At 37.8% G+C, this 27,004-nt stretch overlaps 1 protein-coding gene across 3 annotated transcripts; it reads right to left on the bottom strand.

Moving 5' to 3' along the window:
• Positions 1–34: 34 nt before the first annotated feature.
• On the bottom strand, positions 35–26,995 carry EFCAB7 (EF-hand calcium binding domain 7). Of its 3 annotated transcripts, none has more exons than XM_068406189.1 (15): positions 26,883–26,995; positions 26,556–26,681; positions 24,655–24,842; positions 19,902–20,113; positions 17,559–17,645; positions 16,528–16,723; positions 15,281–15,405; positions 11,723–11,864; positions 10,081–10,190; positions 8,961–9,118; positions 8,623–8,756; positions 6,390–6,538; positions 4,518–4,727; positions 1,902–2,009; positions 35–812 (listed from the first exon to the last, which is right to left on the bottom strand). In XM_068406189.1, exons 3-15 carry the CDS (start codon positions 24,839–24,841, stop codon positions 738–740), a joined length of 1,893 nt encoding a protein of 630 aa, XP_068262290.1. In that variant the 5' UTR covers position 24,842; positions 26,556–26,681; positions 26,883–26,995; the 3' UTR covers positions 35–737. The 3 variants fall into 3 exon arrangements, with proteins under 3 accessions (XP_068262290.1, XP_068262291.1, XP_068262292.1); XM_068406190.1 differs by lacking the exon at positions 26,883–26,995 and adding an exon at positions 26,762–26,797; XM_068406191.1 differs by lacking the exons at positions 26,556–26,681; positions 26,883–26,995 and adding an exon at positions 26,682–26,751.
• Between the last annotated feature and the right edge of the window lie 9 nt (positions 26,996–27,004).

Below are 27,004 nucleotides of genomic sequence, written 5' to 3'. Positions count from 1 at the left end.
GAGCCTAAAACAAAACCTTAATTTTCCTCAAATAATGTTATTTCCTTATCGCATATGAAAAAACAGACTTTATTTTATATAAAAGAGTATAAAACCAGTAATTATTCAGAATGAGTATTATCATCAAATGACAAAAAAGCAAATAAAATTTTAAAAAAGGGAAAGAACCCAATCCCTTATCAGGTGGCAAAATAAAATCACGAACCCCACCCCTTTATACTTCTCATGTCAAAACCACAAGAGTGTTTAATTAGGAACCCCTCAGACCCATTTAACAAAGCAAGTTTTTCTTCAGTGAAGCAGTTCCAGCACGTGATGGAACTACATAATATGTTACAGAAAATAAAAGCATATTTAGGGAAACTAGCCTTTAAAAAACACCATTACATTACAACTGTCAGCTATATTAGTGAACAGCACTAGTTTTTATTGCGTCTCAATGTTTTCATGCTAATGTATTTCGTTAGACTGTATGTGATTAATCTGTCAAAGGATTTTATGTACTTACTGTTAGTCCATCCCTAAGCTATCACGATACTCGTTTCTTAAAAGCCATCAGCAGAAGCGTGATACTAGAACTAAGTACTTATGTGATTCATTGGCTTTTACAAATCAAACTCTGGGAAGCATAAATATATGCCAGCTGTTTGAGAAAGACTAGATATTTTCTAGAAACTGCCCAAAAAATCCTGGTTTAGTCTGGAGGCTACCAAGAAGCAGCTCTTTAACTAGAATGTTTAACGTAAGAGGGAATGCACACCATTATAAAGCCATTCTTCCTGCTCGTTCAGCGGCATGACATGCTGAGAAACCTGTATACAAGAGAGAAAATAGGTGAAATAGTTGTGTGTTGGAGAACTGCGTGTGTTACCTAAAGTGCTCTGTAAGCAAAATGAATTGTTTCAGTAACATTAAATGACACACATTCAGCACCTATAACAACAGGGGGTATTCAAAACTTACTACTGCATTTAATTGCATGACAGCAAAAAATCCATAAGGGACAGAGCCTATAATTTATACTGAATTAAGCCAAAATTAAGATTAATAAAGCACCTGACAGGATCAGGCTATAGATATCTAAAGTGTCAGCAGCAATACCAGAATAGGCCTCAACCCTGCTTGTGTCATGGGACTATATCCATTTACAATGGGTCTGAATGCATCCACACTGGAAAGCTGTGACATCTAAAACAGTTTGGATGCCTCCTCTTTGACAGAAAGAATACTTTTAGAATAATAAAAACTGGATTTTCTTCATAAATGAATGAAGAAAAATATCATCGGCATTTGTAACACATTTTCAATCTCATTCTATCCCTCAGAACCCTCATTTAGAATTTTCACTAAAGCCTGCCCAGCTCTGGCATAGGGATCAGCAGATCTAGTAGCCATGTGGCTAAACATGACCCATAAGTTTATCAAAAATGAGCCACCTCCAAATCACACTGTGCATAAGGAGTGCAATACATCTATTTTTGTTTCTGACTAGCACATGCTTGGTCTGTTTCTCACAGACATCGATATGCCTGATTAAAATTTACTAAGTAAAAAAAATGAAAACACAGCCTTAGAAAAAGAAAATTAAACTATATTAGTAAATGGTACATGTATTGAATGGACAACTGAAACAGGCACATGTATGAAAAACTGAACAGCTGTGGGCTTTTACAGCCATCTGCACAGGGAAACACATCAAGTACACGTTCAGCTTTGAAATATCAAGAAGTATATCTGATATTATATCAGATATATATATATTATATATATACTGCTGATGAAGATGCCACTCCACATGCTCATTATCATGTTAGAAGACCTGCAAAAGGAAACTGTGAAGATGTCACAGGATTTTTTCTTTTTGCTTAGATTTTAAGTTGGCTAAACAATAAAAATCTTACCATCATGGATTTTGGTGCCACTTCCACAGCAAAAACAGTAAGTCCCCTATTACTCAGGCAGTTCTTACTCTGCTCATTGTTGACATGAATAATCACTTTGTTTTCAGACTGCAAGTGAAAAAACATGAAGGAACCCATTAGTCTTAATGGTTAAGTGGCTGTTCTTCATGTAACAACTGCACATTCACAGAATCCCAGAATCAATGAGGTTGGAAGAGCCCTCTGGGATCGTCGAGTCCAACCATTGCCCTGACACCACCATGGCAACTAGACCAGGGCACTAAGTGCCATGTCCAGGCTTTTCTTAAACCCTTCCAGAGATGGTGACTCCACCACCTCCCTGGGCAGCCCCTTCCAATGGCTAATGACCCTTGCTGAGAAGAAATGCTTCCTAATGTCCAACCTGAACCTCCCCTGGCGAAGCTTGAGGCTGTGTCCTCTTGTCCTATCGCTAGTTGCCTGGGAGAAGAGGCCGACTCCCACTGCGCTACAACCTCCCTTCAGGTAGTTGTAGACTTCCTCCAGCTTTGCTATTTTACAGGATAGAAATGCTTTAAGGATGCTGATGTCTATTCTCCTTGAAGAGTAACGGTTTCAAAGCTACCTTAGCATCATCAAAGCTCAGATCCATTGTCAAAAGTCATTTAAGACTCACTGAGATAACTTAAGCACTTACGAAGATGCAACTTCGGAACACCACTGAGTGAGAAAACTATTTGCCACAGAACGTTACAGAGTCTAACATAGTTTCAAAAGGTGACTGGACAAATTCATACCAGAAAAACACCAGAAAAGGGGTTTTAAGTACAAAGAAAATATTTCTGTTTCAAGTAGTCCTTGAACTGCAAATCACTGGAGGCGAGGACAGCGATCTGGAGAAGTGTCACTGGATGCTTGCCCAATTTTTGTACTTGCAACATCCCCTACCAGGCCATTTCTGAAGACTTCATTAATAGAGATTTTCAAAAATATTTGACTAAATTAATGTAAGTATAATCACTTAAAGAACAGATGTTCTTGCTAAAGCTATGCAAGAAGGATCCAATTTGTAAAACTGAAAGCTTGGGTAACAGACAATTCTTTAACTACCAGTTTATCCCAGGCAATACTCAGAGACAAGACCTAAGCACATGCTACCACACCCTGCTGTTCAGTTGTCTCTAGATAAATCTCAATTTGACACTGGGAAATGTTTGACTTTTAGACCATGTTATCCAACAATATCTCTGTATTGAGAAATGGAATAGAAACACAGTCACTTTACACAGTCAGCCTTACTCAGCAAAGAAGCTACTATTAGACTGGTAAAAGCTGGCTGGTGGTCACAGTACAAAGGGTTTGTGGACAGCAGAGTGTAAATATGGCAATTCTTGGTGAACTCCTCATTTCTACATGGCTGTGAGATAAAGGCAAACAAAAGAATTATCTGTACAGGAAGATACTGCTGGCAACAGGAACAAGGTCACAAATATTCACCTAGCACAAAGGGAATATTAGAGTAAGGTTGTGCTTTGGATGATAGGAAATGCCTCATTAACTATTTATCCTGGCACATAAATGGGCAGACAATAGACTCGGTCCTGCTTACCCCCTGAGAAATTTCAGGCTCGGTATGCAAGGTCTTTTAATCTCCCCAGCTCACACCCTGATGAGGGAGGGTCAGAAGACAGACACCTTTCTCTACCCACTGATTAAATACATATGCAAGACTAAAATGGAATCCCTCAGGAACTAGCATATTTCCTTAATTTAATTACAGAAATAACAAAGAAACAATTATTTCCACTGAAATCATCAGTATAATACAGAAGACAATCAGACTGCTTGCACTGTGGGAAGCTTAGAAGAAGACAGATGCATAAAACTGCCTTTTTATTACTTCTTTCCAGACATTTACAATACAAAAAAGTCTCCAGTCTACAAATTCTAATGAGATTTTCAGGGAAGTGCAACTATTTGCTTCAACACCGAATGGAGGTATTTATGAAACCTAAATGGTATAAATGGCAGTGGTCAGTGATTTTAATCAGATGGCATCCAGTTGCCTCAGTACAGACCTCATCTCCTTCTCTGACATATCCCCAAACATATAAATAACTCCAGTATATCTACCCTAAAGGGCGAAGTGCAGATCTAAACCCGTAGTTCCAAGGAGCCTCAGCATTCAGTCCTAAATTAGCCCACCAACCCACCCCCTTTTGCATGTTTGTCCATTTAAAAATATACTTCTTGCTGTGATCTTTTAAGATCTAAAGTATCTTAAGTTTAGCATCTTACTGCACTGTATTTATTTACTCACAGTTGCTGATATAAATGAAACTGAGAATGAACAGCACATTCATTACCATCTACACAAAAAGGTTTAAAATTTCTGCTTCTTACCAACCACTTTTGCTTGGATTTACAATTCTTAGCCTGGGTTAGCAATAAAGTAGACCTGTAAGACTAGCCAGTTAACAATTCATCCATAATATGCTTCTAAAACACAATCAATGCAAGTCACTGCTCTTTTACTTTCTTATATGCACTGAAAATATTAAAATGATGCAAGGAGGGAAGAAGAACAACAGTAACAGACATCAACACAAAGCACCTTACAGAAGTCCCATGCCATACCTTATTTTCAATAACAGAAGTGATTCTTCTGCCCGCTTTGTAGGTATAGATGATTATGTTTTCACAGCCATCCATTACTTTGGCCTCTCCTTTATTGACAACAGACTTGCAAATGGCTCTGTTGAGTTGCCAGCTGCCTGCCTCTAGATAGATGGCTTTAAGTCTGGGTTTGCATTTTTCTGCATAGATGTCAATGACAAAGGGGCATGCCTGCAATGGAGAAAATGAGTTTTATCATCATTTCATCTGGAGTTTTTCCCTGCAGATTTTCATCCACAGCTCCTAAGTATCTTCATATATGCTCCGAAGTAGAATTATCCAAACACGTCACTGAATATTAAATATTTAAAACCTGAGAGCTATGGCAATCTTTTAAATCAAATGAAAGCTCAGGCCACTTCATACAGATTTAAAATACCTGCAGTGTTGCATTAAGCACTCTGCTCTGACGAGTTTCTTGGCTAAGATTAGTACAAGAACCAGGAGTTTGCATTTTCTTAGACTCAGTAACAGCACCTCGGTTTCTTTCAAATGGCTGTTGGAATCCACTAGGATTTCTCTGTTCTGTCTTTAACTTAGAGGCTCAGTGCTCCTGAAATATCAATCTCTTAAATTGTCTGAAATCGAGGAATTAAAGGGTTAACACAAGCTAAGCAGATACACATTTCAGATGAATGACTAAAGTGTTCAGAGAGCTATGCTGTCCTTTGGAAAGCAAAGACTATAGCCACAAACCACAGCTAGCACAAGGCACAAAATACCCATAAGAAATTTCTAACTTGATGGAAACTGCCCCAAAATCTTCTTTCTTAGAGGACAGCTCCCTCTTACGTCTGAAATGCAGAAAGACGTTTTGTAGTTGCTCTGCTAACCACACTGGCAGGGAAAGGAGAAAGTGCTGCTCATTAAGAAATCATTCACCATGAGCTCAAGTTTTTCACCAAAAGACACTGATGTCTCTCAACCATACGGAGTATTTTTGGATCTGTATCTATCTGTTTTACACATATATTTTATATGGTGACTACACTGACCTGTTATAGTTTAACAAAAGATAAAGAAATAATATAATCAGACTGTGATTTTAAAAAAATCAGCTTTTCTTGGGAATGAAACTTGAATGATGAAATTATATGCATATTTAATGTTTTCATTTTTCATAATTTTTTTCTCCTCACTAAAGAGATCCTCTTTCTTTAGTGAGAGCTATTAACACCAACACTGATACTGTTTCTATAAAAATAAAACTGAAAAATAATCTATAACCACACAGAAACATCACAGAAAACTTCCCTGGTCCTGTAAAGTAAACAGTGTGCCCCCGAAAGGCCTTGCATTAAAATTTTATGTCTAACACCTTCAGACACTGTTGTGAAAGGCAATAGGAACAGAAATAGCCATGTCTGAAAATCATAAATTTTGAATCATGTGGGGAAAAAAGTTCCCTTATCCTTATTCACTTCTGTTGCAGCTTGGGCCAGGAAAGTGACTTTTTCAAGCAGAACAAGCCCTGCATTTGTAGGTTTGCTGACAGCTCACAGTTCACCGTCACTGTCTTCTTACCACTTCCCATCAGCAAGGTCCATGAATTCTTTCAGTGGGTATAACCCAAGATTCCTTCCTCTACAGCCCCACAAAACACTGGCTTTCTCTAAAGCAAAACACAAATTCCCTCTTTCAACAATGTCAGTATTACCTGAAACAGGATACCATAAAGACTGAAAGTCATAGCGTAAACTCTGTATTAACAGTGTTTGGACTGCATCACTGACCTACTGAAATCAATTTATGACAGACAGAAACAGTAGTGCAATTAAACATGTGCAGCAGGTTGTACGTGAAGCAGTTATTTTTGCTATGCAGCTATCATACCTCTGTCATTTCTAATGCTTTATTGTAGCCCAGAGACAATAAAGTGACCCAAAGGTCACTAGGATCCCCTTCACGGTCATTGGCTTCCATGAGATTCAAATCCATAAATCCTTGTCTTGTTAGTTCATTCTTCTTCATATCAAAATTCTCTGTTTAAAAAGAAATACACGGTAGCACTTAAACATCTGTTCTCTCTGCAAATATCCTTTACCCTTCCGAAGCCAAACTCCCACTTATGCTAACGAGGTTTAAGAGATGGAGCCATCTCGCAGCCTCAGGCTCTCCAATATTATTTGGGAAAGAATGTCCTTGACCAGGTATGTGCTCTTTGCAGAGGTTCCCCGTGGATTTTAGATAATGACCAGAAACAGCTGGCCCCTTTATAACCCAAAAGACAGTGAGACTTCAGAACAGAAGAAGAAAATCAATATAAACTCTTTTTTTTGCTAGCAGTATTTGTTGTGCTTGAGATTTGCAGACTGGGGTATATCAGGAATGGGAAATGAAAGTCTGCTGGGGCCAGCACCCTTAGTGCTTGAGGTCCTTGATATAGAAATGATTTACTTAGTTCCTAAAAAGCAATAAAATGCCAGTAATCCTAAGACCCCTCTCTTGATAGAATATCATAGATCGACCACTCTAATGTCAGCAAACACATAATTGAAATGTCCTTGTGTCAGAGATTTTTAAAAATGGTTTTCTCATCTTCATAACAATGCTAAATCTTCATTATATATTATTAAAAAGGGATTACCAATTTAATAAATCTATCTAAGGGTACAGATGCTGTAATAAATAGCTTGAACTTTGGTGTCAAGATATATGAAATTCGTCTGAACCCTTCAACTGATTAACGACCTGGTAAACATTCACCATATTCTCTTCTTTCCTCTCTTACACACTGCACACACACAAACACCCCTCCTACTCATGCTGAGACCAGTGCACAGAGGCATAACACTGACAAAGTCATGAAGTGTGGAAAAGCACGTACAGGGATGAAAGCAATGAGAAACTCATTTATAGAAAAGGATTTTTGTATGAGCTTTCCATCATTTAGGAAAAAGTCAAATATCTTAGAGTGGTTTGGGGAGAAATAGTTAACAGGACTTGCCAGATTTAAAGTATTTTGGCCCAAATTAAGCAAAGTGTCATAGCCTACCAAAGAATTATATCAAATGTGACATGGGCCGATATATAATGATATGCCATACTGGCATTGCAAACAAAAGTTGCAAAAAAACTACATTTCTTACAGAAACTTTTAGTTTTCATACAATGGCTTCTAAATTTCCAGTTTGTCCACTCACTTCAGCTAAACTGCCAATGCTGTTAAACCACTGCTTTCATGTGCTGTATCACTAGAGCAGCCTACAGTCACCGGTGGCTGGATTCTCCTAGCCTTGCTATGAGGTACATATGTGCATTCCCAAGGCCTTTGCAAGCTCAAAGCAATGCCACAGAATTCTTTTCTTCAAAATTGACATTTGTGGCCTAACAGTGCTCTGGCAAGATGTCCAGTAACATCGATGAGATGTATCAGCAGGCAGAAAACAAAGTACAGCTGGAAGAGTCTCAACTGTCTCTCTCAGCTTCCTTGTCTCACTCGTGGAAGTCTCAGAATCTCACGGCTGTCATATAGCACAATATGGACAAACTGACACACCATATTTCAATCTTCAAAGACAGATTTTTAATGAAAACCTGCTTACATCTGAAGAAAATATATAGTTGCCATAGGCATTTTCTAATGTCTAATTTTCTAAACAATCATCATAAGCTCTAGATGCCAAATTTAAAGCATCATATACACACTAATTAAATGTCCCTCAACACTTCGTGAGATATGAAAGCAGTATCAGCTTAATCTGCAGAAAGGAGATTGATTAAATGAATACCTGTTAATTCACCATATGATCCATGATAAAAAACCTGTAGTTTTTGGCAGCTATAAAATCTTTCACCTATAAAACTTTGCAGTTAGCAATGGGAAGGATTTTCTCAGCAGAAGGTCAGTGGCATACAAACCAGAATGAAGCAAAACAAAGGACAGGAGACTGGAAAAGGAAAAAAAGAAAAACAAAGAAGAGAACAATATCTACATGTGTTCTTGGTATAGGCTACAAAATACTCAGTTCTTCTATACTATATACATAGTAGGATGCTATAAACAACAGCTTGCAAATAGACTGATAGCCCTAATTAGCTGTATCAAGCACAGCAACAAACTTACCCTTACATACAGCCCATGCTTCCTCATCACATTTCTCACCACTAGTTCTCAGTTCAAAGAAATTGTATTCCTCCAAGCTCAGAAGGCCATTTCCATCCAAATCAATTGTTTCAAATATATCCAATAAAGCGGCTCTAAAAGATGAAAAAGGCACAACTATTTCCAAATACTTCTGCTTCCTTTACTGTCTCATAATATTGTCAATAACTATTCAGTCTGCTTGAGAATATTCTGTACAAACAGTACTTCAGGAACATTACAGCTTTTAAAAAGTTAGATATTATTTGGAGCACACACTTTTACAATAGTTACCACACCTATTTGGGAACATGACTCACCGGAACTCTTTGGTCAGAGCCAGTTCTCCATCTTCACCTCTATACACCAGTTTTGCTTCTCCAGTAATTTGTGTTTTTACCTTCTTCAACCTACAGCCTGTTGTGAATGGGAGTAGCCAGTAAACTCCTGATCCAAGCTCCCCTTTCCATCCAAACATCTGCTCTTAAAGGAAGACAGACAAGTTGGTAAGTTACTTCTCAAATGATAATTTTCTTTATTACTAGTAATATTCATCTAAAATAGTTCTTTCCTTAAAGAAAACATGTCTACAGTGAGATGCTGTGTGATGCCATTTTAAAGTCACAAAAACTAGTGAATCTCTTCAATATAATAAAAGTTAGAAAAATGTACAGGACCAGAGATGAGGGGAGAACAGTCACTACTAGAAATGTCTAATACTGTCCTATCATTTTTCAGATTTGTAACACTCTCTAATTGTTAAACTTAAAAGCAGCCAGAAGCAGGCTGATAAAACCCACCAAGTTTTTAATTTCCTCCCTCACTTATCAGCTTTGTTCAAACTAGCAACAAAAACTTCCTACGTAAAGTCACAAGCGACTTAGGGTTCAAGAAGCAAGCTGAGTTCCCTGTGGCTTGGAAGGGGGAAGCAAGTTAATGCTGCCATTTCTCCTCCCTTATTTCTGCCACAGGATAAGAATATTCTGTGCACTATGAAGTTGAAGATCATGTATATGGCAAGGACGAAGAAAATGAAAGGAAATTTTAACAAATTTTAGCTTTGAACTTTTGTTTTTGAAGGTGCAGGAATGCAAGTGAGTTTCCACAGAGTATCTGCACAGATAACCAGCAACTCAGCAGTACTTGCCAACACACCACATGCTAATATGGTCCTCACAAGAATTTCATTAACCTTCCATACATGTGGCTTGCAATTCAGCCCATCCAAAGGGCACAACTAAGGCAGTATTACATCTTACCTTGCACCAGTTCTGTCAGTTTTGAAAGGGAACATGCCCAGAACAAGTGTTTCTTCTCTCCTCTAGTCTGATTAGGTACAGTTTAAATTCCTTCCAAACACATAGGAACCCACCTATGCACCATTAACACATACACTAAAAATATATCAATTAAAATAGGAATACAACAAAAATAGCTAACCTCTTTGTTTTGTTGTTCAGTAAAGCTCACAAGCTGTAGATTTTCTTGGGTTTCATTTTCCTTCAGAATATACAAAGCTGTATCCACTGACAACCAATGACAAGATTTTCCTAAAAAGAAAAACATTCCCAACACAAACGCTTAATAATGACACAAAATTGTTTTTCTTTGAACCCCAAAGTAGATATTTCCATGGTATTTATAATATTGATCCCTGTTAATATAAGATGGAAAAAAAGAATCCATTATATGCTGATCAGATAAATTGTTCCAAGTCTTGTGATTGTCTTACAGATAATGATTACTATTAACAGTTTTAATATTAAAACCTTTGGTAGTTAAGGAAGCTTTTTTCACTGTTTTCTACCATTAGGACAACATTATTATTTATTACTTTTCTTTATACTAAGGCTCCCAGATATTTGTAATTAAGGATGTTAGGAAAATTATATTTTAGTCTGTTGTTCTGTACAATATTGTTAAACTCATACTGACTGGAAACCCAGATTGTGTGCAAAAGCTAGGGACACCAGAAGATGTAAATCTCAGAAGTATAAGTTTCAATCATTTTTAAGATTTAAATAGCAAGATCCTCCTACGTGGCATCACGTAGGATTCGTTTGTCTTGGGTTGGATTGGAATGGAGGCCTGGTCTTACACACATTGAACAGATGCCATTTGAATCTCTTTTGATTTCTTGTAGCTGCTCAGCTCCTGAGGACAATGAGCTATTTAGTGGTCTTCAAGTTAATCAGACCACAGCAAAACAATGAATGCAGGGGCTCAGTTTTTCTACAGTTAGGAGTCAAGAATACCAAAGAGTGGCTACACACCACACAACTTGTTAAAAATTTGAAGATATTTTTGATTTCTCATAGAAAGGTAATTGCTCTGCTAACATGAATCCTTTCCTTACATACAGTATTATGCCTTCCTCTTCACAACAAAACACAAAGATATTTCTATACACAGGACAGTAATGTGCAAAAGTAGGATCTACTAGGGGAAAAAAATAATTCCAACATAGCAACTAGATAAAGCCCCTTGGTAAATCACCAGAGAGAACAAAGCCAATAGTGTTTGGAAAAAAGGAGCACAAAGGCTGACTAATATCAGGTGGCTCTAATGCTGGGCTTTACTCTTTCAAGATGAAAATGGGCAAACTAAGCTATAAATCCCTCAGACAAGATTCATAATCAAAACATGAAGATACCATACTGCCATAAAAAGCCATAAGGATTTTAAGTATTTACAAAAATATTTGAGGTGGAGAATACGAGGTGTTTCAGGCAATATTCACTAAGTGTTGTATAGTTGTTTTTCACAAAGTACATCAACACCTTAAAGGAAGATACTGCAAACAGTGCTAACATTTTAATTCTGTGGTAAGAAACTGCACAAATCTATGGCCAAAAATAATCTAAGAGGCTGCAGTGAGCACGAAATGACGAAACAGAAAATACGGTGTGACAAGTTGAGTTATATTTTCGAGAGGATTCTGTCAGAGAAAAATATTGCTCTATTGCAATATTGCAAAATATCACGAAGTATTGAAAGTGAGAAAGGGAGAGATGCATCAGCAGGAGGAGAGAAAATATTTTTTATAGAGGAAAATTCTCCAAAGAAAGACAAATACACTTACCTTCTACCTGACGAACGTTTAAAGGCTTGATGGTAATACAGACTGTGGACCTTTGAGGTAAGTGCAACCTGTACTTGTGACTAATGATTTCACCATCTTCTTCTAAGTAGAAGCATCCTTTGGATTGTGCACATTGCCATTCCTGGAAACCAAGCAAATATTAGGTGTTGCCTTCATCTTTGATCAACATAAAAGCATCTTCTCTGAAATATGTTAACTTGACGATTTAATAAATCCTGCATAAAATAAAGCACCAGATACAGCACTGATCTACTTTTTAAAAATTCATTTTCTCAAATAGTCCTTTTTTTGTAATCTATTTATGCAGAGCATTTAGTAACATTGCTTCACTTGTGAAAATGCTTGAAAAACATACAGATTAACCCAATGCTCAAATATTTGAAATGAAATTTCAATCGGCATGAAGAATCAAACTGAATTCATCAAATTCTCTGAACTGTGTGATTCACCACTGAAAGGCTGGAATGTATCACCCTGAAAACATGAATGTGGATAAACACTGAGAATTTATATTTTATTCCAATTTATATATATAAATTTTTATATAGAAATTTATAGTTTATTCCAATATTTGCATGACTCCTAACTTTGTCTAAAGTCAATACACAGTAAGTTGATATTTTTCCTTAAAGCTTGACACAGCTGAGATAACTGGTTGTTAGCTCACTTAGTCTCAAAGCTTAATACCTTACAAAACTGTTTGAAAAATTAATGACATTTCAAAAAGATCAAAGTCAAAAGGTCTGCTAATGAAGCAACATGCCTGTTCTTTGAGACATAAAAGTGCATAATATCAGTTTAAACAGCAGTCCAAATGTGCTTTAACTATTCCAAACAATAGCATGACCATTTCCATGTACAAAAATTACTGTAACAACGTCCTGTTCCCCCTTTCTCACTATGGCAGTGGTCCTCAAACCATCATCTCACAGGTAGTCCACGGAGAGTAGCTTTGTCCTGTTTGTTTACCTTCCATTTTTCTAGCTGTTATTTCAGTTACAAGACAACCCTTTTTGCAGTTTCGCCTTCAGATAGATATTGTGACAACAGGGACATCAAACAATCCAAGTAATCAGGGAAAATATCTCAAGGAACAGTGTACAGGTTAAGATGTGAGCAACAGTAAGCTTCAGGAATCAAACACTAAACTGTTATTCTTGCAGAGAGCATAAGGTGGTGCTATATTCTCTAAATTATCTGTATCAAATTACAAACGGGAAAATAAACGATGATTTTTCTGGTTTGATTTTAGTTCATCACTTCAACACATAACAGAAGTTGTCAAGTAATAGCTAACATAGTGGGAATTGTTTGTATTAAAAACGTTAGTCATAAAGAAATGTTAGGGACTACTTGTTGCTGCCAGTGCTGGTCACTGCCCAAATAATGCACACTACTGCTATTACAACTTAAGTTGTTATTTAACAGTCCACACACTCATGCATAATTTGAAATAAAAAGCAATGGTTGTGAGAGGAATTGTTCCTATGAATAAAGCAAAGAACTTCAGTTCAACGCTTTGTCTTGTACAAAACCTGTTCCATACACACCAAAAAATCTTGATAGTTCAATTGCATGAGGCTACTTCACTGATACGAGTGGGAGCATGTAACTGCTTTTTCCAGCAAAAAGACTTTTCTCAGACATTTCCTTTGCTACCCAGCGTGTAGAAGTCTTTCACGGACTTCAGCAGAGCAGAATGCAAGGGTGAGAATCCTTAGCAGGGATAATTTAGCTACCCAATGCAGAAAGAAGACTTTAGAACATGATACACTCCTTTTTTTTGTTGATGTCTTTCAATCTTGACCAAAACCAACACAAAGAATACTTTGCAGAAATTTAAGATCTCCATTAGCCATCTTCTAATGAATTGTGATTCAGCTACAGTTGAAGCCCAACAGGTCAGCATGGTGTTTCCACACATCTGTAGCACTTCTGTAACTGCCTATTTTTTCTCTCCAAATTGATTTCTATGTCTTTGAACATGTCACAAAACTCCACTGACAAAAAGAAAACACACACAAGAATGTACTATGAATACATTCCATGTTTTCTAAGAGGTTTTTAATTTAGACATTCACCACGTTTTGACTTCCACTGATTTCTTCTGTCAGAAAAGTAAAGTTGGCCTCGGTCCAACTTCATGATGGCAGTATTTTCTTACTGTCCCAAAAAGACAGGTCAAATACAGAAAAAGAAAATATTTCTGAATATAAGATAAATAAGAAGAATTTTGGGGTGCTAGATTCTGATCCACACCACAAATGAATCACTGTGTATTTATTCATTGATTTTGACAGAGTTTGCACTGTGTCCTTAATAGTTAGGGTTAAAAAAAAATTAGTAGTTCTACTTACACCTTTTCATGTTTATTGATTGATTTCGGGTTTTTTATGATGCTAATTAACAGTAATTGAAATCTACAGCTGCTTTTTTTCAGTCAGTTCTTACTAGCTTGTACAAAGAAAGAGGAATCCAAGATTGGGAAACTGTGATGGTTTTATATACCACATATCATGTTTGAACAAGGTGAAATTGCAAGTTCAATTGCATGGAGGTCCAGATACCTAAACAGACTGCAAAGAAATTCCTTTGAGATTATGTTTTTAAATTTTAATATAGAACAAATGTCACTGTATAGCAATGTCGAAGATATAAAGGACTTCAGAGTTCAATAACAAATACAGAGTTGTTATTTGAAACAAAAATGAAACTCCTGAGAACAATCCGTTCCGTTCTCTAGCAGCAGTTATACTATGTGGTCATAACCATTTTTTCCCTTTTATACAGGAGTCTCAAGGTGCACATTTTTAATGTACCCTAGCAGGTTCCAGTTAATGTTTTATATTTCTACAGCTATTATTTTCTGTTGAAAGAAAACTAGTAAAGGTTCAGTCAAGAAAGGGAAAACAAAGGAAAAAGATCAATATTAACACTCTACAAATATTGACTTAGCAAAGTGACTTTGTTGTCTTTCTCCCACAGGAATTTATATTGAATGAGTGATTTATTTAAAAGAAAATACTGATAGAACATATTAGTCTAACTAAAAATCAATATTTTCAGGCTACAGCATATATTTACAAATTAATGCCCAACAAACTGAATATGCTCACAGATCTGTTATTTATTTCCAATTACCTTTCATATAAAGGTTTATGATACACAATCTTTCAGACTACTTAAGCATTTAAAGTTCTCACCAACCTAATAAATTATTAAATTTTAAATTTCTCAAAAAGTCATTAAACGTTTTATCCAACAGTGGTTTCATTTATTAAAAACACACTTTGTTCTATTAAACCTTCACACCTGAAAAACTATTTTCAATAACTAGACGTCAGCAAAACCAACAGTATATAAAAATGTTAATAATACGTATCAAGAAGTCTCTCAGTAGTTTATAGCTGCCCTTGACAAACTATTAATAAAACATGAACTAAAAATCAGAGAAAAATGGTTTCTTATTTAAAATGCAACAACATATGTGCCTAGAGGAAAACAGCATAATTTCAATAGGACTAGCTGACACGATACCTTCATTGTGTCTGGCTCAATTAGCTTTGTGGTTCTGCTGCTGCTGGCACCCATGCTGAGAGTGGTAGAAATGGATGCTTTGCAGCTTTGAGCTGATGAGGGTCTTGAAGGAGTTCTGCTCTCACCTATAAACACAAATATTTACTTACAATTACATTACTTCAAGCGACTCCTAGTGTTATTTATAAATTTATAGAAGCACAGAGAAAAACTGGATGACAGGAACTTCAATCAGATAAGCTAACTTCCCTTATAATTATATAATATTTAATAAGTCATTAGCCAAACATCTTTATTTCCCTTTACTTCCTATCTGTACATCCCAGGTGAATGGGCATATGAATGGCAGAAACTTGGAATCCAAATCTGCCTGAAGGACAAGAAATTGTTACTACATGATTCCATTTACCTTTGAATCAAGGTAAATCTGTCCTAAGTGGATAGGTTTAACCTGCCTCTGATTTAAAGCTATTTCTTTTCAGGACAATGTAGTTTCCCTGCCAGACAGCACATCACTTATGCACAGCAGCCCAATGCAATTACTTCCAAGCCTTTACTTTCTGGTTCCTTATGTTGGGGCAACTCTGCTAGTACAACTGTTGATTTAGTTACATAAACTCAGCCTTCATTACTGTTTTGTCATCTTTGCACCTCTTCAGTATTGCTTAGAATTGAAGCAACTTAAACAGCGCGTGCTACATGCAAATATTTCACACGTGGTACCTTTGCAGTCTGTTAGCCTGTGGTCTTTTTCCAGTTTGGGAAGGTTTTTAAGTATCTTTGTAACTTCAGGAAGAACATTAAACTCTCATATTCATTGTGCTTGAAAAGTAGCCTCAATATTTGAAACAGACTGGTTATTGATAAATGTTTAAGGTTTCATCTCTGATCTGGGAAGGAAATGAGTAACTTGCCTGTGTTGCAATACCTGAGCATTCATTTTGTCTCTTCCCTTTGGACTGTGTCACATGAGACTCAATGAAATTCACCCTTAAGAATTTGACAGTTTCAGATCATAGATGCAGCCAAAGTCCATTTGAACATGGGAGTCAGATATTCTACTGAGAAAATTTATGTGATTTTATATGAAATTTATATGATTATATGAAATTATGCCACAGCAGAAAGTACTATTAGTCAGTAACATCCTCACTAATCTGAGAAAAATTAAACAAATACCCAACTGTTCATTGACCCAGAGCATGATCTCCAACAGAATGAAAACTCCCAATATGAAATATAAATACCTTTTGTTGGTGCTAGTTTGTGATCAGTTTTCCTCGCGATTCTCGGTGATGGTTTTGACACGGGCAATGTGATCCCTTCAGAGGAAGCTTCAGCTTGACTTCCAAACTGCTGTTGCCTCCATCGACTGTCAACTTCCAGTCTCTCTCGTGCAGTCTTGCAGCACTGCTCACTGGTCGTTAAGTACAAGTCACAAAACTTTAGATAAAGAAAAGTAATCTGTTAAGTGAAACACTCTTTCTCACAATTTTAACAATTAAAATGTAACAGTAGTGAAGAAAGGACAGGTCAATAGAGGTAATGCATTTTGTCTTAAAGCACAATATTAATTTTCATTTTCATGAATCAGAGCAACAGCTCAAGTGACACAGTAAAATGGAGCCATGATTCAACAAGGTCCAAATATTGAATGAAAATTAAGTGCAACTTTCAGCCCAAGAGGTGATTTATATTTCTTCCTAGATATCTGAAGACTCATTTTTTTTATCATAGGATTTTTAATAGGGGGTTGTTTTTCTTCTATGAAACTGTATTTATGTACTAATCTTCTGGACTGTTTATTCAGTTAAAAACTCAGAGGTGATGTCAGAAAAACTGGTAAGGTGTTGCACCTTGAAAATTAGATGTTCAACATATACAATAATGTCCCACACACAAGAAATTATGAAATGTCACAGACATAGCAACTCTCACTGATTAGTTTGCTGTCAATTGTCATCTTTATCCTGACATTCCTTTAACTCTTACCTTCACACGTGCTGGTAGGTTTTGTGCTTACTATTAGGCTTTGCCTAATACATTAAGTTCACTCACAGCAAGTGACCTTTTCGAGGATAACAGTCAAATAAAGTGAGGGAAACAGAAGTATGTACCAGCCCTCGTTCCAGTACGTAGGCAGCTGGGGAGGGCTGGGGTAAGGTCATCAATGGACCACCACATGGAGGTGGTATGTATTGCATTTGATAACGCTAATACTGTGAGTAACATCAAGCCAGTAACAAAAGAACTAATAATATCACTCTGTTTACCATACCTTGTTGTAGTCAAGTTTGCCACCACAGTTAAAATCAGCTTGTTTAGTAATGGCACTCACTTCATCCTGAGTCATTTTTTCACCTCTCTGCAATAAAAAACAACTCAGTTTGGGTTCCTAATCAGGAATGCTGTTCACCTACAGTGCACATTTAATAAAAACACAAAGAAAGATTCTTTTAATATCCTTTCAGGCAATCTTATCTTGCAATACATTTAAATGGATTTCGATTTGAATCATCAAAATAAAGTCAACTTCATAAGAAATTACGTCCCTACAATGCTACTAAATACTGAACAGATGAATTGCATCAGTTTATGCAATTTTCTTCTGGAAACCTACTGTGAATGACACATCAATTTCAGAAAATCACAGAATCACAGAATCAATCAGGTTGGAAGAGCCCTCTGGGACCATCGAGTCCAACCATTGCCCTGACACCACCATGGCAACTAGACCAGGGCACTAAGTGCCATGTCCAGGCTTTTCTTAAACCCCTCCAGAGATGGTGACTCCACCACCTCCCTGGGCAGCCCCTTCAATGTCTAATAACCCTTGCTGAGAAGAAATGCTTCCTAATGTCCAACCTGAACCTCCCCTGGCCAAGCTTGAGGCTGTGTCCTCTTGTCCTATCACTAGTTCACTAGAAGGGTTATTCCAGGCATGAATTTGCCTTGCACCTATCTCTCTTTGGAATTGTCAGCGTGAAGCCAAAGCAATTTCTCTCCTTTTGGAACCAAGTCTGAAGTTGCATGTCCAAACACCATCTCGAGTGCCCCACTTGCAATGTGGACACCAGGTACATCTCTCAGGAAGAAAGCATGTCTTTCACAAGGTCCTCCAGCAATTTCCTGACTTTATGTAACAATACAAAGTTTATAGCTCTTCATGGCATAACTACAGTAGCACTCAACATCTGTTACTTCTACTGTTTGTTATATAAAGAATATTTCCTTACTGTTCAACTACATCTTTTTCTTCACACAGAACGAGGATTGAAGGTTCTACCACAATGTCTGAAGTAAACAAATAATTTTGTTTTATTGGGTCAACCACAACAAATATAGTATGTAAATTGTTTGCTCCTTCTGTCCCAGTTTGCTCTCCTCTACATTTCCTTAAAATTGTTTTATTCTCACTTTTGAGCACTCTATTAGAATTTTACTCCTAGTTCATTTTTAATTGTTACTGCTCCCCAGTGTTTGTGCTGTGCAAGATGATTGGCTTTTACAATGAAAGGGTTTTTTTGGCTGTACAGAGCAAAAAACCTGACAGAACAAAGAAAGAAAATCATTGTAATCATCTGCGATGTACATCTATGTATTTTAAAGTCAGAGCACCAGCTCTACACCAACTTGGAAGACTGTTCTGTTTCAGGGGGTTGGTTTGCTTGCTTTGCATATCCTCAGAGGACCTGGATTTTAATCTTGTCAACACTTGTCATTCTAACATACTCTTGCTAACGGTTTCTTTAAAGTTCCATCTCCTACAATCTCACATCCTCATAAAAATCTCAGCTGCTATTTTAAAAAATTCTTTTCTATCCTTTCAGATTATACAATAAAACCTAAATACATGGTGGCAGTTCAGCAGCTAAATAAGAAATTCCAGATATTTTTCAATGTCATCATTTTAAGACATATTAATGACATGTACAGGTAAGCCTTATGACACTTGCATGCTTTGGGTTGATAATGCATAATCTCTAACCAAAGTACTGACCTACCCTAGTACAGCTTATCTTAAGACCCCAATGAACTAAGTATAAGATCCAGTGAAGTCACTGGTGTGACAGAACATCATAGCTGGGATAAAACTAAAACACTGACCATGATATTTTATGTATAACCTGGATAAAAGTTATTTTTTAACTCTGCATCGGAATATATGTAGACAACTTGTGAGAGGAGAACTGCAAATGTATGTCACCAACTCTCTTTGTAAAAGTTCATAACTCCAAAGGGCTGCACAGGGGTTCTGCAGGGAATAGAGGGATTTGCTGCAACAATGGAGAGACATGTGCTTCCCCTTCTGTTACTCCACTGCAGTATAGAGAGGGTTTCAACAAAACATTCTGTGGAAGTATGAAAAATATTTTCTCTGCCAGCTTCCACCTTCAAGGTGCAACTGCTGAGACTGACAGGTTATCAGCTGCAAGGCTGTAAGGGGAAAAATGGAAGAAAGATCATAGATAACAACAGAAAACTAGACTTAAATTGCAAAAAAAAAATACATGAATCAGTTATTCTTTTGATCAGGAATATGTGTTTACACATTCAGAATAGTTTCCAAAATCTCTACTAATGGTTAAAGGTGGATCGTTAAGTTTCTACTGATACTTACTGTTGTAAGAATTTTATAAAGTTCATCATGTAAAATATATCCAGTGTTATCTGTGTCTATTTTTCCAAATGCTTCTAGCAGTTCAGTTTTTGTAGCTGGCTTTTCTTTTTTTAAAATAGTACAAAAATCATCAAAATTCAGTGTAGTCGTTTGTGAAGTCCAGTATTTATTAACAGTCTTCTGAGATGGATTTCTTCCAGCCTGTTGAAGTACTGAATAATAAAACACAATATTAACTATATATTCCAGCTGTCAGTAAAGGAGTTTTCTCAAAACAACCTTTAATCACTTCCCATGTTCAGACTTTTTTTTTTTTTAAGCCCAATCAATCCAAGGGAAAAGTGGGTCTGAAGGACAGTTGTGCTTATAGTCTCAACCCTGTACTCTACTGATACACTGACTGTGACCTTCCCTGGCCTTGAATTCTGTGGTTTGCACCAGAGAGGTCCAAGCAGCCTGAGGGGCAGATGAGCTCACTCACATATTCTTTTAAAAGGAGTCATCAAACAGGCAGTGCCTGGCATCCTAGATCATCCCTCACGAACTATGATACAGCACAGAGGTGACATATGCTGCACTGCTAAGAATCACACCCACTGTCTTCTACAGAAGAAGGAAGAAACCAGAGAGCAGTCTGTGACTTTTTATAACACAACAGTATCACAGGGATTATTGTGCTTAAAGGCTCTGATCTGCAGCTTCCACTTACTCATGTGCACTGTTCTACTAAACTCAATGGGATGTCTTCCTTAAAGAAAGTTAATGGGTTCAAACCGTTAATTAAGCAAAATATCCATGAATTCAAAGACAGTCTCCTCAAGTGACAAGTGTAAAACTCAGCCCAGTGCCTATATCCCCTGCCTTAATATCAAAAATCTTCTATTTGTCAGCTTGCACATTATTAGATCCTGTTTCTACTGACATCCACAGAAGTCCTTCCACTTACTTTGCCAAGAACTAAGATCTAGTGTAGAATTTATCTTAAACAATATCTTATGTCACATCTATACACTTGAACTTATCAATTCAAATTACCCAACAAGAATTTCAAACGTAAAGAAAAATGATACCAACAGACATATATTCTTAAGGCCAACAGCCAATGCCATACATGCAACCAGTCCCACTGCTCCTACACCTGGCATTCTTCAAAGTGAATTTGCTGGATCTAGTTAGCCTCTTAAAAGTCTTTACTGAAAACATCCTTTCGTCAGTTTCCAGTGTGAAGAAGATATTACGTTAAATTGAAATTAAATTCAAATGCATAGTCTATCTGAAACTGGAGGGCTGCTTTTATATCTTCCCATATAACCAAGTTTTTTAGGGAAACACAAGAGATCCCTCATCTCTACCCAGGCTGGCAGTTTGATTTTTCAGCCAGCTGACCAATGACCAAGTCTATACTGGCTGAGAGCAGTTCAGCAGCATCTGTGAAATGAGGTGGTGGCATCGTTACAATTCTCAGTAGGCAACTGTGTCACCATAAAAACAAACAAACAAACAAAACCAGACACCTTTGTTGCTAATCCCCAATCGAATGCCAAGGACTAAATAAAGATTTCTGCCCTGTCACCTCTACAAGCGGAGTCAGGAGAACACAGCAAAGCTTACACCTTATATCCATGCAATGCTTGGGCACAGAGCAATTGTTTAAGGATTTCAATGTCAAGGTCAGACAAGGAAGGGCAGTTACTGTGTGTTTGTTTACGTGGATAACCGAGTTCCCTGGAATGTCAATAGAGCACAGTATCCATGTACATTTAACAGAGTATCCTTCAAGTATATGACAATTCTGTATTTTTATATATCCAAGGAGATCAGCACTTGCCATACCCTACAAGCCTCCCAGGTTTGTATTTTTGAAAGTTCAATTAGACTGCACTTTTTATTTGTACTTCTTTTTTTTTTATTATTCTGTACTTCTTTACAGACTGCTGCTGCTAAATACCTTGAGTAATATTACGACACAGGAGATGAAGCTACTACCCGTGAATAAGTAAAACTCCTACAAATAAAATTTTGCAGTGCCAATCTCTAAGTGAATATTTTAGAGTTTAGAATATTAGCCAAACATTATGTAGCAAGAGATGCTTAAACACTGGCACCACTCATTTGATAAATGCCAGAATTTACTTAAGATGCAATATAAGCCTATAATAACTTTCAATGCTTACAAATTTTAAAAGAAGTTCTTAAATATCTCTGAAAAGACTGGGAGCCTGAGCAACTAATTGCCCTTTCTGAGTCGACCTTGAAATCAAAATGCGCAAACACTTGCTGTGTAGCGAAGTGGCATATGGATAGAGATGAAAGCCAAAGCATATATAAAAGAGATGACATTTGTTCACACCACTCCTATCTTAAAACCCAGATTATCCAAAACTATCATTAGGATGTTACAAAGGCACTTTTATCACAGCTGAGAAAGCCTGGATAACACTAAGTCACATGCCGGAGGAATGTGCTTGCTAATGGGTAGAATTTCATGTGCTGGTAGAGGGAAAGAAGCTGCAATCAGTGCAAGAGAGAAGTACACTCAGCTTTTATAGTGGTGGTTTCCACGTGGAGACCTCACGTATTTTAGGCACAGGCAATGCAGCCATTAGCGAGAAATATTTTCTCACCTATGCAAAAAAAAATATGGTCACTAGAATTATGATGTAACTAGATATATCATAAATTCTTTGATAGCTTAGCATGCTTTTGGCTTTAGCCACTGCTTGGGTTTTGTTATTACACACAACTGCAATGCCATAATACACACACCTTTTACTGGCATCATAACCTATGAGGATGCCCCTCCCTGGCAGTGTTTAAGGCCAGATGGGATGAGGCTTTGAACAACGTGGTCTAGTGGAAAGGTGTTCCTGCCTGTGGTAGGGGGGTTGGAACTGGGTGGTCTTTAAGGTCCCTTCAACCCAGACCATTCTGGGGGGCTGGAACTAGATGATCTTTAAGGTCCCTTCCAACCCAGACCATTCTGGGGGGCTGGAACTAGATGATCTTTAAGGTCCCTTCCAACCCAGACCATTCTGGGGGGCTGGAACTAGATGATCTTTAAGGTCCCTTCCAACCCAAACCATTCTGGGTTTCTATGATTCTGTGACTTGAGAAAGCAACCTGTACTACCACCAACCCCAAGCACATTCTGAGCTGTACCCCAAAACCCACAAAATAAAAATCATTAGTTTTTTAATGATACATTTTGGTTCTCTTCACCTAACTGAAGGTTTATGTTCTATGCTTTCTTTGTCAACCATGTGAGCTGGAAACATTTTTTCCAATAAAGCAAGCTAAGATTTTCACATCACAAAACTCCAGGTAGCAAATAGGACTGAGAGACACTTTCATGAGTTTCCTAACACAATCCCATGCTATTACTTACAACCATGAATAAAGTTTTTCACTAAAGAACAAAAATGCTCTAAGAAAGAAAAGGAAAAAAAAATCACCAAATCCCAAACATGGTAAGACATAGTACACAATTCTACAACTCCAAGAGATAGCAAAATTGGTATTATATTTGCTTCAGAAATTGTATCTGGGATAGTGAAGCCTATTTCACAACTGAAACAGGTTATTACTCAGTCTTATCTTAATCCTTATCTTACTCAGTCACTAAGATATATTATAAAGAAATCAATTTCCAATACACAGCCCTAACTACTATTTTTCAGGTAAACTTTTGTAACTTTCCTAATAATTCCATGCAAGGAACTTTGAAATTCCATAGGTTTTCAAAACAAACCTTGTTAAGCTCCACAGCTTTCAGCATCTAACACCTTCGTTTAGTACAGCTGAAGCATTCAGAGATTTTTTTTTTTCCTTTTGTACTGCTGACAGCAATGCCACTTATACACAAATGTAATATGGGTGAAAAAATGAAAACTTTTGATTTCAGTCTGTGGGAACACTGGAATTCAGTAGGAGTTTAAATAAAATAAGAGTAAGAATCCTTATGAAACGCCAGTGTCTGAGACAGTCCATTTGATCACATACAGTTGTTAGAGGAAAGTCAGTATTTTCACATATTACTCAAAGTGGCTTAGAACTGCTCTGTGAGGCTATCTTCTGGGGTAAATTACCACATCCATGCCTCCAGTAACAACCTCTCCTACCAGTCTTCAAACCTCTGTGCCAATTAATGCCAGTTACCATGGCGATCTTCTGTGCCAGGGGAATTGCTCACCATAAACTGAACTGAGACCAACTCACTTTATCATTTGTCAGGGATAGGGAAAAAATTATTGCAGAAATGTCACAATGAGAAAGCAGTACCTAGGCCCACCTCAAGTAAACAACAATGCTCCCATCACATTTGGTGGTGTTAAACAAGCCACTTAGGTCCCCTGTAAGCTGTCAGCTAGTATTAACTTTTGCCCATTCATACTGGTGATTTACAGATGAAAAGCTCAGTACACTATTCCCACTTCCACAAGTCCTCCAACACCTAGCAACAAAGATTAAGGATTTGAGGAAAGTGAAAAAAATTGAGGAAAGGTAGTTTCTATAAACTTTGAAAAATCACTATGTGACATATTTTATAACAGGTGAATGATTAAAATGTCTTGAAAGATACAGCCACCAACACTTGAAATCTGAACCCTACCTAAAACTGCTGTAAATTCCTTAAAACAGTTACTGAGTTTATGCATCGGGATACTCTCACTACTGAATTGCTGACTGCTGTTTGTAAACTACCCACTGTAATCATCACACACAATAATTATGAGAAAAAAAATCTAATCATTACCTAAACTGAGTTGTTCTTTTGATTTAATGTTTTCTAAACTGCTTTTTAAAACAGTTAGATAAGCTGCTCGGCAGTTCATGTAAAAGATTGCTTCTTCTGCATGCTGGGACTTCTTTGCTTGTGAACTTTCTGAGCATGTGACTTTCTGAACGGAGAGGGACGCGTTATTCTCAGGACTGCTGGCCATTCTGTGAAGAACACAATCACAGTTAGAATTAGTTACTGTCATGCCTGTTTAATAATGCCTCTGCTCCCAGTGCCAGTCTCGTGGCTACAGTTCACAGGCAGTAGCAAAGGTGAAGTGTTTTTAGGCAAAAAAATGCCAATTTAAACATGGCCACAGGCATGAGAGGCACAGATTTATTTAGAAGACTTTTTCACCAAACAACAATAACAAAGTAAATATTATCATGAATGGATGCAGCGCTTATCTCTTTGCAGAGAGCTCTGTGGCTGTATGATCCCAACAGACCCATTACACGATTCTCTATTATATTTCTTGGTGTTAACAGCCGAGTAAAATCCCCCTTTGTCCTCCAGTGAAAAATACACCTGAGCATGTTTATACTGAACTGCGTATTTGTCAGGATTTCCTCCCTCACTCAAAAGTTCACTTTCATATTTCCAAGACTGATTTAGCTGGAAAACTGGGTAGCTTTACACAGCTTCAGCAGAGACACTGTGTAATGTCATAAACACCATGTAACAGTGCTAAAAAGTGATATAATAATTATTAAATTGATAACGTCCTTTTTTCTGGTGCCAACCCATATAAGAATGGGCTTCCTTTTTCTTTTTTTACAGTTATAACTCAATAAAACATATGGCTAATAGTAAAACTGGTCAAAAATGTAACGCTTAATCCTTCAAGTATGTGAAGTTAAGCACACAATTCTAATTTTAAGTTATCTAAACATAATTAATAGAAGTAAGTCTGAAGCTAAGAACGTGCATAAAACTCTGCACAACTTAGGCCTTTTAAGAACACTGCACATAATTGTAAATGAATGGAAAAAATATGAAATGCATTTTTTCTAAATTATTACAACAATTCAAAGCAGTAACTAATGCTGTTTGCTCACCAGCGGCCACTAAATTTTAACAGCAGCTTTCCACTTCTACCAAGGGTGATTAAGGTTTTTAGAAGGCCATCACAGAGGGACACTAAATCGTGTTGTACTGTTGGTCTAACAGCCTCTCATATTATTTTACCCAATGTTGACTTCAGAAAATATATTCCGGCATAATAAATTGCATATCTCAAGTTCAGCAACAAGACAACGACATCATAGGGTCCCCTTCAGGACTCATTGGAATTTACTCAGGAGGCCTAAATCACTCGCACCTTGTTGAGTTATATAGGTCTTTTACACTTGGGAAAGAAAGATAATAATCGCTTATCATGGATGAAGTACCCTATTTATAATACACAGGCCTCCTGCCTGACACTTTAATATTACACTGGCATTAGAAGGACCCCATAGGGACACTGTGATACAGTCTGGTTACTGCAAACGGGTGCCACTGTAATTAAGCACCAGTGTTACACACACAAAATGGAAGCGGGTTAAACTCAAGGAGGAAAAGAAGAATAAATGTTAATTTTCCAGTAACTAGTTTATAAAAGGCGAACTCTCGTTTATACTCCTTAGACTTCCCATCACCGAGATATTTCTTACGTGGGCCACAGCTCTGCCAAGAAGCGCTGCGGATACATGGCTCAGAAACCCAGCGAGCAACAGCTTGGCGACAGCACTGCCAGCAGCCCCACGGCTCAGGTTGTTAAATTTTTACTGGACTAATTACACTTTAGATAAAATAGATGGAGGGAAGCAATCCTGCCTCGGCTGCTATGATTCAAACAACTAAAAGCCGTCTTCCAAGCAGGAATTCAGCCCTACCCTCCTTGGCAACGCTGCCCTTCCCCGCCGCAGGCCCGAGGCCGGGCTTCAGCTCCATCCACAGCAAACGCCCGCCCGCAGGGGAGCTCCGCGCTGCCGCTTCTTCAGCCTCCAGGCCTCGCTCACCTGAAACGAGGAAGCTCTTTTACCACATGAATCTCACCACCTCCCTCTCCGATGGGCGCAGGGCAAAATTTACCACTCACGCAGCCGACATTACAACCCGCTTCCCCCGGCCCGTCAGAGGGGAACCGACTCTCCCGCCCGCACGTCCCCGGCAGCCCTGAGGGGCCGGCTTGGGCCGCACCTCCCCTCCTCTCCCCTCACCTCCCCGCTCCTCCCGCCACCGAGTGCGGGGGCGGCGGGGCCCGACGAGCCGGCCCCCCCCCGCAGGCCTGACGGGCGCTGGCTCCCGCCGCCTCCGCCCGCTCTGCCGGGGCCGCGTCCCG

This window comes from Nyctibius grandis, chromosome 8 (assembly GCF_013368605.1).
Source record: "Nyctibius grandis isolate bNycGra1 chromosome 8, bNycGra1.pri, whole genome shotgun sequence".
NCBI classification, from domain to species: Eukaryota; Metazoa; Chordata; class Aves; order Nyctibiiformes; family Nyctibiidae; genus Nyctibius; species Nyctibius grandis.
This window is presented reverse-complemented; position numbering and strand designations above follow the sequence as displayed.

Coding starts and splice junctions, on each gene's coding strand:
- EFCAB7 (XM_068406189.1), bottom strand. CDS start 24,841: ATGGCCAGCAGTCCTGAGAATAACGCGTCCCTCTCCGTTCAGAAAGTC. Junction 11,865..15,280: donor TTGAGCCAGACACAATGAAG/GTATCGTGTCAG, acceptor CTTGGTTTCCAG/GAATGGCAATGTGCACAATC. Junction 2,010..4,517: donor CTTCTGTTATTGAAAATAAG/GTATGGCATGGG, acceptor TTTCACTTGCAG/TCTGAAAACAAAGTGATTAT.